Below are 12,090 nucleotides of genomic sequence, written 5' to 3'. Positions count from 1 at the left end.
AAATAAAGATTAAATAAAAAGAATACTTCGAACTCCCATTTTATTCCATAAACTTGGAAAATGTTTGTGTTCGTTTATACCTTTTCCCTTTTATTAAATAGATACCTGAAATAAACTACTATCTGCTTTTATTGTATTCAAACAGATCATAAACACATGAAGTTACTTTTCAATCACCTTTTGTATACAGTATAATGGACTTTGCTTTATCTCACATAATTATCAACTTGTACAAAACACGTTGCACTGAAGTTAAAGCATGCGGGATTTCTATTTTCAGCACATAAAAATGAGAAAATACTCCAGACAAAGCAGGCTATAAAATGAAACTCACGCTTAAAAAAATGGCACATTTAACCGGGCCCGTGGCACCCCCTGCAAAGACGGTAAAGCACACATGAGCAATATAAGCTATGTACAATATAATGATTGTTCTACCGAGTCTGGATACGCCTTTTTGTTGCACTTTTTGTTCCTAATCCAAGACCAGGAGTATACAAACCACGTTTTAAATTGTTTTGAGTCCTCAAAGCAAGCAAGCGAAAATACACAGATGTTCCTTTGTCTTTTTCTTATGTTCAATGTTGCAATGTAACACGTCTTCATCACTTTATACATAAAAAAAAAACATTTAAATTGTTGTGCAAGTTCAATGGTAAACACATACAACCCGCATAATCCATTTGAAAAAATGGTTGCAACTAATCCAGTTTAGTTGTCTTTCGCCCCATTCGCAGGTAGAGGCCTTCTAGACCCACAGCTGTCGGCAAATGATTTTCATCGCGGCTGATCGGTCAACTGTTGTATTGGCAGGCGTTAAGGCTAGACCCGGGACTTTGCAACCCGCTGTATCCAAAGGTTGGATGCTGTTTTGATTTCAGTCTCAGAGTCGCCAGGCTAGAGTTACATGTGTCTCTGTATACGCTGTAAGGGGAACCGGGAGGTCCATACGGACAGGCGGAGGAGGACATGGCTGAGTTCATTGTAGAGGTGCCGATGCCGTTAAGATTACTGATGTTGTTCAGGCCCGCAGTCGGCATCCCCGGTACAGCGGAGTGGCCCATACCTCCGGCCATAGTCATAGAAGAGATGGAGTTAGGAGCCGAGAACATTGACTGGGATGTGAGTGGGCTCATTGAGTTGAAAAAGGTGAAGTTCTTTGTGGACAGAGGGGCCGGTGTCAGTCCTTTGTTCGTCCAGTTATTGTAGGTGTAGGCGGGATACATGTCGTCGTAGGGCTGCATGAGGCCACTGAACTGGGGCAGGTAGCTATTCTTGCACAGATCCATTTGCTGGTTGCGTTCACGCTTCCTCCATTTGGCCCTGCGATTTTTGAACCACACCTAAATATCAAAGAAAAAAAATATGTATTCAACACATCTATAACAATAATTTAATTTAATATAATGATAATAATCGTTGTATTATTATTTGCCACATGCACAATACAATCCATAACAGTACGATTTAAGATGTATAGCTAGGCCTAACGAGCCTATGATGGAAAACCTAGAATATCAATATTGACAAAATTAGCTCTGTTTGTCTAATAAGAAACACCTCGTAAACTTTACTATGGAAACATCCGGTGTATTATGTATTTAAAAAAATATATATAGAGATTTTTTTTCCGGTTTTTCTGGGGGTGCCGCGGCTATGTTCCGGGGCACACGGTTGTAGGCCACTGATAAATCGTCTATAAAAGACGTTAACGTTTTGGATGGCATAGGTTTAGAACACATCGGTGGGTAATATAATTAGAAACGTCTTCTCGTCATTGTCTTTTAGCTGTAGGCCTATGTCTCAAAATAAACCAGATTTTAGGCATATTAACTACTAATCTATTGAGTGCGTGGGTAATTCCGTACTGTTGGCTTATAAAGTCAACGATACAGTATGATAATCGACTGCAAGTGGGGGTCAATAAGAGTTTGTGACCCTCTTAAAATAAAATAAAAAACTATTATAGAGACCGTAGGCTGTGGATAATAGTAATATGATCTTCTAGCCATCGAAAAACTGAAATTAACATCGCTTATTGGGTTTTGAAACTGTCGCTAACTGGGGGTGCATTTTGTCGTTTGGATATGTAGTCTTGAAAATATTGACACATGTACACATGAACATATGCCTAATTGTGAGCCTAGGACACAAACTCAAGCCTATCTTGTTTCTTGCCTATATTGCAATTAAAAACACCCGATTTGTTTATGGGGGTTTGGGTTGAATTTGGCTAAAAGGGGTTTCCAATAGACCCACTGTGCAATTATACTCAAAGGAACGGTGTATATGTAGAGTAAGTATGGACATTACTCATTGCACTTTACTAAACATGTTTCTGCTGTAAAAGGTTTCTAGAGTAACACGTCTACAGTGGAGTGTCGTCGAACAATACACATTACAGCACTAATAAAATATGTAAGTAAACTGTTTCTACCGAAATAAATATGTATAAATGAATTTGCGCAGTATACGGGTGCAGGCTACATGCTATACTTATTAAAACATAGTAGATGCAAAAGTCACCAAAAGTGGATACATTTGTGTTCATTTGTCACCCCCGAAAGATGTTATCGAAAATGTAATTGGTGGGAGAACCAGTTAGTTTGAGTGGGGATTACAATGAGCAACTTTAAAACGCTTGGGGGAGGAAAATTATGGTGTCAGTTCACGTCATACCGTTAGTAATCATTGGTAATTATTGCGACGAAATCATCCAAGTGATATTCGAGTGTAGGCTTGAAGTAAAGTAATAAACCCCGAACAAGTTCCAACGGAAAAGTTCACTGTAGAATCAGTTAATTCACATCTTTATGTTTTCCCTCTGAATAGACTTTACACACGTTTTACGCACCGCGTCTCGCGACTTACCCTGACTCTGGCCTCGGTGAGGTTGGTCCACACGGCTATCTCCTCTCTTGTGCTCATGTCCGGGTAGCGATTCCTCTGAAAGGTGGCTTCGAGCTCTTGCAGCTGCTGGCTGGTGAAATGAGTCCTCTGCCGCCTCGCTTTCTTCTTTTTCGGGTCGTCTGCGTTGCCATCGTCACTTCTGTGTTCTATGATCCTCTCTTTTTCTGCGAACCCCCCAAAAAATATAAATTATGGTTATTGTAATGTAGCGTATACTGAACCAGACTTTCTTACATTTTTACAAAGAGGGGTGCCCCTCCCCCATGTGGTTCTGTACAATCTCATTCCAACTCAACTCATTAGTTTAGAGGCCCCCCAAAAAACGCTTGTACAATTTTGTACAAAATACAAAACAGTTTAGTTCTGCAGCACAAACGCATAACAGGCCATACCTGGCAGGATAATCCTAGCAGTGTTTGAAGTGTCTATAAATCACTAAAGTAAATGACCAGTTTCAAAAGCCTATTAAAAATGACCACAAGAAGTATCACGTGCTCGTGGTCGTCAAACATTTACGGATTCGCTCCTGGTTCAATATTGATTATCTTAGAAGCGCTATTAAACATTTATCGGCCTCTACCTGCATAAACCAACGTTCCCTTTTGTTGCAACGTTTGTCCAGTCTTATCCAACGTCCATTATCTTGCCAACTTGTCTTTACACGTTAGCGTCTTTGTTTTTATACCTTGAAAATAGCTAGATGTAAGAAGGGCAATACTTTAAGACGAGAGGTCAGTACAAAACAAAACGCCATGTTTTAATAGCTGACTGTATTGGCTAGAGCTATTCTCCTTAGGCCTACGTCTCATGATCTCTTTAGTATGACTATATATATTGATATATATATATATATATTGATATATTGATATAGTTTACAGCTGATGAAGAGGTGGGATGAAGACACACACCATCTTGCAGCAGGAAGAATGCGATTTGAAAACGCATCAACCCGTAGGCTATTTCTTGTTATCCTATGGAAAGTGTTAAAAGAGAAAGCATTTATTTGATAATATGCTCGATAATGTTTTAATAGTGGTGATATAGGCAAACACTTCAGCAAAGCGTTTTAGACACGACATTTAAGTCTACGGAAATGAATACTGAAATTAATAATATGACGCTGAAGAATTCCCAATCATACATATTGGGTAAAATTCACATTCTATCTGAACTTTTTTCTGCACGTTTTTACAAATCAAAACGTAGTTTGTTTTAACAGTGGGACACTGCTGTTTCACATAGCCTATGGTCTGTGTATTTTAGTCCAAAACTCAACGCATTGGGCACGTTGCATGGTACATATCTACGTGTCTTTTATCGAAAACCTTACGCACATAAGTAGAATGTTTAACAAGAAAAGCCGTGTTTTAATTATACCTAGCGATAATGATAGTAGGTAAGCCGAATGCAATGTTATTACACCGTAAATGTACCTGCTATTTCAGTATCGGATGACTCGCTGCTTGAGTTCTCTAATGTTTCTCGAGTGTTGTTCGAAGTTCTCGGCAAGTGAAGCGTAGAAGCCTGCATGTCGCGCGTCGGTGGGGGTCTCACGGTCTCTGCAATTCTGTCCAAATTCATTCCACCTTGAAAAGAATGATGCCGTATTAAAAATAAATATTCAATCCTGTATATTCGAGCTTTCTCAATCTTCAACACGAAATGCTTAGATTTCCATCCGTAGCAAAACACTTGCCATTGCAAAAAAAAACAACACTTTTTAAAAACGGATTTCCAAGAATTTATTCTCCGGAAAAACAAACCCACTTTTCCTCGCAGCAGTGACAGTGCGTTATGCTTTCAGTTTCCGCTGGTGCGGATATGCCCGGTGTGACCGAATGGAAGCGCTCGCAGCAGAACCAAGGGATGTGACCCACCCATCTTCTGCGTTAAAACCTCCCCGAAATTAGGAGTCCCTCCCACCCACAAAGAGCATTCAATCTGACTGCAGGAGAGGATTTTTGGTGGGGATTTATCTCAGGGGAGCGCATGAGGCAACAGCGAGTTGCGTTGCATTGGAAAGTTTGGAAGAAAATGGGCCCTTTATCCAGACATGTCTGAAATATGCTCCAGCGCAATGGAACGGCCCGACAGCTGGGTGCGCTTATATACACACGCACACAATGTATGTCTCGGATATGAACGGAGCTGAATAAACATTGCATATAGACCTGCCCATGTTATTTTCAAGGCCAAATATATATTGGAAAGTACCTCATTTATACTTAAGTATGTATATGGTAGAAGCTTAATGCAGCAACAGTGTACTATGTACCGTAATAGTCTATAAATTCATGGATGAGGCCCTTTTTTTTGGTCTTCTAAACAATCACGGATTAAAAGCAAGTGAGGTGGACCTTGTGTCAAAAGAATGAAGTGGTGTGTGTGTGTGTGTGCGCGCGCGCGTGCGTGTCACTGCACTGATTCAGGCATCTTCACGTGTAGCCTTTACAATTATATCTCTCGCTACTTGTAACTGTCAAAGATAAGACAAATAATCTGAACTATGAAAATTACAACCTCATGAGAAATGACTGCATAAAGTAGGCTACAAATTATGATGATGCGTGTAGGACCTTTATATTTATTTGAGGCTGTACTTTTGTAAACTTTGATTTAACTATTATTTATAGTTTTATAACAACTTGCATATACTAACTACACAGCTATGTCTTAAGCAATTATTTGTTTTTAGATGTTAATGGGACAAATGGCAGCACTATGAATCTTTTAGTTGGTCCTTCTAAATACTACACTGAATTACCATTTCTCAGCGGATTAAAGCTCCCCCAAAAACGAAATTATAATATAAAATAATGTAAATAAACTAAAATATTTGCATAAACCTTTTTTTGCTGGGAATATTCTCGTTTACTCGACCGATTTTTTAAATTTACAACAGTAACGGTGGCCTATGGCGTACAGATACACTAGGCCATAGGCCTCTACACATAAATTCGTCTCGTGACAGTTTCTAACTTTATTACATTTGTTGGAACAAACGATTGATATTTTGCATTCAGATAGGCTAGCCTTATGTCACTTGATATTAAAAAACCCACATTGCCTAAATAATGGCATCGAGTTGAGTTGCTTGAGTTTAGAGACTATTTTGGACAATCATACAGGCCTACTGTAAATCAGCGGCGCCTGCTGGTAAGACATGACCGAGATGAAACGTCACATCACACAGTCATGAGCCCGGCCACTTGAATTGATTTTCCGTGAATCAGTTCAATATATTTTAAATAAAAAATAACTCTTTTTTTTAAAGAAAGCCATTATATAGACTAGGCCAGGGTTCACAAACTGGCGGCCCTTATTTGACCCCCAAAGTATTTGTATTTATGTTTGGCCATAAAAGACTCTAAAAACACCAGCAAATCAGCTCCAAGTTATTTAAATTCTAGAAGTCTGTTCCAAAGTATTTACAACCCATAATTGAGAGATATACAGTTTGTGATCATATAAAAATGTAATCAATGTTTGACATGATTCTTTTTTAGTTAAATATTATATCCGTTTTGGCTTCTTTTGGTCAATTTGCAGTTTACAAATTATTTGTAAATATGTTCCGGTCCCCTGAACACAACGCGCAAGAAAAAATGGTCCCGCGGCTGAATCTAATAGATGATCCCTGGCCTTGGCCTGTAAACAGCACATATTCGTCTGTCCTTTACGCGAAATGTCTGTCACTGCTGCAACGTTACAATACATAGGAAATAGTCAACAATACTGGGAAATAAACACCATTATCAATCACCTGTCATTGTAGTTATCAACACAATATGCAAAAACAATGCAAACTCGTTTTTAAGTTTGATAGTCGAGTAAATGTAAAGGAATGAAGACGAGGCAAGGCGCGCCTCCCTGTGTCAACCTGGATTGGCGTAAAACATAGGCCTATATCTGCATTCATTATTTATTTTGTGAATGATTTTATGGATTCAACGTTTTATCAAGCATCGTCAATAAAATAAAATGGGTAACTCTGATAGTAATCCTGTTTTATTCGCCACGCTTCCAAACGGTCCCAATAACAATGCAGTACTATAATGACTTTGGCCAGGTAGCGTATGTAGCTTCCGCTGTGCAGTCTCCTAGCCATGTCGCCGGCGCCAATGCTAAACGCTTTAGGTCATTGTATGACATTAATTAAAGTCCTTCAGGGACTTTCAGAAGGCAATTGTGCAACCTCTCAACAATCACTTCCTTTTTTTTCATTCATTTTTTCTGTTTCCTCGCCAGAGTAATGTAATATTGTTTTTATGTTATTGAACCGCTTTGTAAAATGAGTTTTCTGGAGCACTTGAATGCACGCCATGCTGTTACACGAAATAACGCCTGCAGGCCTACCCATTCCTTATATAAAAGCTAGAATAATATCAACCAACGAAGTGGTTTTGCATCTGATCTTTCCTTATTGGTTCATGCACTCTTGGCTGTATGTCTTGGTAAACTGCATTTAAACTAATCCAGATACAAACCAAACACGTTTAATTAATGTTGCTATTGCGTTTTAACTCCCCCGAGTTGACTGGAACGTTGATGGAAAGGAATCGATCCTGGTAATTGTGAAGAACTGTGATAGGAACATGAAATCAAGGGCAAACACCATTGCCACACCAAACGTCTCAGCGAATGAAGACATGTAAGCTAATGACAAACTAATCTCTACTACTTAAAGTAGTAGGTTCCTACTATCTAATAGTTTTGAGGGCACCTAAAAAGCCCAATTAGAGTGCTCTTGGGGTGACATAATTGGCCTACAGTACGTGCAATTACGCACAACCAAATTAAGAAGCTCGTCATAGTGAATGACCAACAGAGATGTAGTCAGCATCCCTTTGGGCTTTGGCTCGTATGTTAGAGGCGAGACTGGACTGGTGCTGTTACCTCCTTGACAATCATGGTGAAAGAGGGACAATCATGTCAATTTTGTCCTTCAACGTTCATATTGGACTGCGGCATTGTTGGCTCGGCGTGGTCGGATAATGCGCTTTCAAATATAAGGCACTTGCGTAACGGATGGTTTACAGAAGTTTTTAATTCCTTCACCAAGACGGGTTACAGGGTAGAGGCAAGATAAACAGTCATATTTTCTCGGAGGACTGAAAATAAACTCAACGACCGTTGTTAATCATCACAAACAAAACAAAGCCAGAAAAAAAATGGAATTCAAGCAGGGCCTAGTGTTTTTGTTGTTGTTTTTATCGTCTTCTATTCGTCGTACCCAAAACAAACTACCGAAGGAGAAACGAAAACAGACAATTAAACGTTAGATTCAAAGGGAAGAAATAAATGGGGTTTGAATGTAATTGGACAGGCTGCGTCATTGGAAAAGGTACGGATATAATGACATTATTACTTTAGTGATCGTCATATCTTGGCAATCTACAGTGGAAACTTGGTCAAAGGCCTGCGTGACCAGTTCCCGATAACCACCCTGACATCTGAACAAGTGTTTCAGTCGAAATGTCTCTATCATTTCACTGACGAATGGATATTAGAATGAATGAATATTAGGCTACTTTGTACCATATTGGTTCATAATAGCTTTTTATTTGTATTTTTTACCTTTATTAAACTAGGCAAGTCAGTTAAGAACAAATTTTATTTTCAATGACGGCCTAGGAACAGTGGGTTAACTGCCTGTTCAGGGGCAGAACGACAGATCTGTACTTTGTCAGCTTGGGGATTTGAACTTGGTTACTAGTCCAACGCTCTAACCACTAGGCTACCCTGCGGTAGATTGAGGTTAGATCATAGGCCTCTTCAACAGTCCTCATCAGTATAGGCTACAAGATCAATATCTTTATAAAATATAGCCTAACCCGTTGATTGCATAAATGCATCCGACATCGTTAATTCAATTCCAGGATCAGCGTTACCTTATAGATTGGACAGACTAAGTATGGGATATGATCATAAATTAGCAAAAATGCCTGTTTGAATGTATTCGTGTGGTTTGCATAGCCTACAGGTTAAAGGTCTGTGTCAAATAGCCTTTCATATGGAATATCAGTAAAGGGTATTCGTTTTTTACATTCACCGCCTTATTACACATACACGACAGAAACCAATTAAGGATCCTAGATCTCTAAACGTTGTTATTTTTTCAATGTTGTTATCCCAACATAGTTTCAACAAGTTTATTTAAGCCACGGTTAGACAAACAATAAAAGTAGTCTTATATTTTTGCGTAATAAGGTATAACAAAGCAAATAACAAATCCTTCATAACGAAGCATGAACTATTAAGATGCAAGAAGCAAATATAATATGTAGCCTGTGGGCATAATAAAGGCTTGATTATGCATTTATAATCTGTCAATGGTGCATGAAAATAAATAAAAACTAGGCATACGTTCTCAACTCCGTGTTCGTTTATAATCTGCTCGTGCACTGACAATGCATTCATTTAGCCTTTAGCAAGTCTTTATGAGTGCACAATAAACCACGTTTGACCAGTAAATTGTCACCAAAGTAGTGACGCGTGCGTACCTGAATCTCCGCAGATTACATTCTTTGACAAATTAAGTTCCATTCCAGATGCCTGAAAAAAATAAAAAATAAAAATAAATAACAACGGTGCATTCAACATCATACACTTTTATACAGGTTCGTCATTGTGACCTTCTTACCTCTATTGATACATCATTGTAAAACAGGCATAAAACAGGCCTATATTGGTCCAAGTGAATAGCGTGCACGCACTTGCCCCTTTGCTTAGGCTACTTGAAAATATAATGAAAGAAATGCGTGCACAACTTAACGTTCAATTAATAAGAGTCCTTTTTTGGCGGCACTTATTAACCAATGGGAATTATGTTTTCCTTTCGTTCAGAGATACCGTTGCCTAAAAGTCTTTATCGTGATGTATACACACAACCTCTCTTATCTTCAAGAATCCCTTTGCTCGCTTTATGTCCATAATAAATCGTGACGTAATGCATGGTTCCCATTCTTCACACCGATGTCACTCACTCACACACACTCACACACACACATGCGTTGTGATATGTCAGATTAGTAACATATTAAAGAGCACGTACACAAAATATATTCTCTAAGAGGCTTTTGAGAATTAAAACGTGTATTACATCTAATAATGTGAGGGCGCATTTTCTTCTATCGTTGTACCTCTCACGCGATATCGTTATTTTTCAGACGGTCATAGCCTAAACACAGACAGACATAGCCTAAAGTCTTCTCATCCATGCACTTACGAAAATATCATCAAATTTAACATTTTTATTTCAATATCCAACAACACCCTATATACCCCGACAAGGTTGTTCTTCTGCAACAGTCAGGTAACCACCCTGAAAGCGATGTCATGACAATGCGTAATACTCGAAGCCTCGATGTATCCACTTGACAAGGACAGGAGAGGCTACACATGTCCACCAATGTGTTAAGACTGCGTTATTGCTAGACCTTTTGGATGGTTATGTTCAGCGATCTCGCAGACTATCTAATGCCTCTTGTAAAACACAACTGTCTGCTCTACAGAACTGCAGCGCAAACACAAACGCTCTCATGCATATCGCTCCAGACGCTCACAGCCTGATCGTTCGTTCTTATAGTAAACACATTGAAAGGCATATATTTTCCACACAACTCGAATAGCCTACTCACCAGTTAATTCCCAGCAAAGACAGAAAAAATGAGTCGTTAATATGTCCACATGCAGGTGTGAAACATATCCACTTAATTGCTGGCATATGCTGTGTCCAAATATGCGCTTTGATAGCTTCCCTGCGTTGCTCGGGGTTTTCTTCTGGAGACCTTTCGCGTGTCTCGGTGACGTCACGCCAGCGAATCCTCGACAGCAACTCGATACAGGATGCGCATATGCCATGAGGGCGGTGTTCAAGCAAACCCGTCTTTTGGAAGGTTGAGAACAGCGTAAACAAATGGTTCTGAATATCAATATGTTTAGTGGAATGTATGGATAACATTTTATTTTTATTTTTTAAATGTATGGTTAATAAGAAGATATGATCGGCAGGGTAGCCTAGTGGTTAGAGCATTGGACTAGTAATCGAAAGGTTGCAAGTTCAAATCCCCGAGCTGACAAGGTACAAAATCTGTCGTTCTGCCCTTGAACAGGCAATTAACCCACTGTTCCTAGGCCGTCATTGAAAATAAGAATTTGTTCTTAACTGACTTGCCTAGTAAAATAAATATAGGCTAGATATTTCGTCGTGGGGGAAAATATTTAGGAGGTTTTACTTTCTACGTTATATAGTAGTCTACTCTACGTGTTGGGAAAAAATATTATGAGACACTAACAATATAACCTATGCAAGCAGTTACAATTAATTTTGGAAAGATAATACAATAACAATAATATAAAACATGTGTTTTAGTTTTTTTTTTTTTTTTGTAAGCATATAGCTATCATTAGAATTCCTCAATAAAGCACACATCTCACTTAAAAGCAATTATGCTTGGAGCAGATACGCATATTGCTTTTAATAGCTTAATTTGTCGGCTGCACATATATAAACAAAACGCTATTAGACAATATTTACCCTGCGTTTCAAACCACACACTATATACCGCTGATAAATACGTAAATTAATTTGATTTAAACTTGTTCAAAACGCAAAATTTCATAATTTATGCTAGCAGCTCAGTTTTTATAGGCCTTAATCTAAAATTAGCCAATTCGTATTTGTGTTTATATGACTTTACGCTCAACATTGCTTTAGTTGCAGCCCGTTCTTGTTTTTAGCTCGATAAACAAAGTAATAGGTCTAGCCTAGAAAATAATCTTTAGCTGAGCATTAATACTTTAAATATCCTATAGCCTTAATGAAGTGATTGCACGAAGCTCGGCTTGGCTATTGCCAGCGGCCTACTGTCTAGCTACTTAAATTTATTCACTTTCTGCGTGAAATGTTTTCTACCAGAAACATTATAATACGTGATTCTGTTTGTTACTATACATTTTCAAAAGTATATATATATTTTTTTTAAACAACAAAACAGATTAACTGTAGCCCAATGGAATGTAGCCTAACTAGTTTATTTATTAGGCATAAACAGCAGGAACATTTATTTTACATTTTATATTTTGAATTGTATTTCCTATGCTTTCCCAATTTAGCTATTCGTATTCAAATTATTGTAGCCTGTTGGAAGTAAACATTCGATATACAGACGCACGAGA

General features: G+C 38.4%; 1 protein-coding gene across 3 annotated transcripts; it reads right to left on the bottom strand.

The window, feature by feature from the left end:
• Positions 1-111: 111 nt before the first annotated feature.
• pitx1 (paired-like homeodomain 1) lies at positions 112-10,675 on the bottom strand. 3 transcript variants are annotated; one of them, XM_064982447.1, is made up of 5 exons: positions 10,551-10,675; positions 9,414-9,465; positions 4,344-4,496; positions 2,872-3,074; positions 112-1,343 (listed from the first exon to the last, which is right to left on the bottom strand). In XM_064982447.1, the coding sequence occupies exons 2-5, from the start codon at positions 9,454-9,456 to the stop codon at positions 795-797; spliced, it is 948 nt and encodes a 315-aa protein (XP_064838519.1). In that variant the 5' UTR covers positions 9,457-9,465; positions 10,551-10,675; the 3' UTR covers positions 112-794. The 3 variants fall into 3 exon arrangements, with proteins under 3 accessions (XP_064838519.1, XP_064838521.1, XP_064838520.1); XM_064982449.1 differs by lacking the exon at positions 4,344-4,496; XM_064982448.1 differs by lacking the exons at positions 9,414-9,465; positions 10,551-10,675 and adding an exon at positions 4,678-5,095.
• Positions 10,676-12,090: the final 1,415 nt, after the last annotated feature.

The sequence above is a fragment of the Oncorhynchus masou genome, chromosome 12 (assembly GCF_036934945.1).
Source record: "Oncorhynchus masou masou isolate Uvic2021 chromosome 12, UVic_Omas_1.1, whole genome shotgun sequence".
Taxonomy (NCBI): domain Eukaryota; kingdom Metazoa; phylum Chordata; class Actinopteri; order Salmoniformes; family Salmonidae; genus Oncorhynchus; species Oncorhynchus masou.
This window is presented reverse-complemented; position numbering and strand designations above follow the sequence as displayed.

Coding starts and splice junctions, on each gene's coding strand:
- pitx1 (XM_064982447.1), bottom strand. CDS start 9,456: ATGGAACTTAATTTGTCAAAGAATGTAATCTGCGGAGATTCAG. Junction 4,497..9,413: donor TGTAATCTGCGGAGATTCAG/GTACGCACGCGT, acceptor ATTCTTTTCAAG/GTGGAATGAATTTGGACAGA. Junction 3,075..4,343: donor ATCCGATACTGAAATAGCAG/GTACATTTACGG, acceptor GGGGGTTCGCAG/AAAAAGAGAGGATCATAGAA.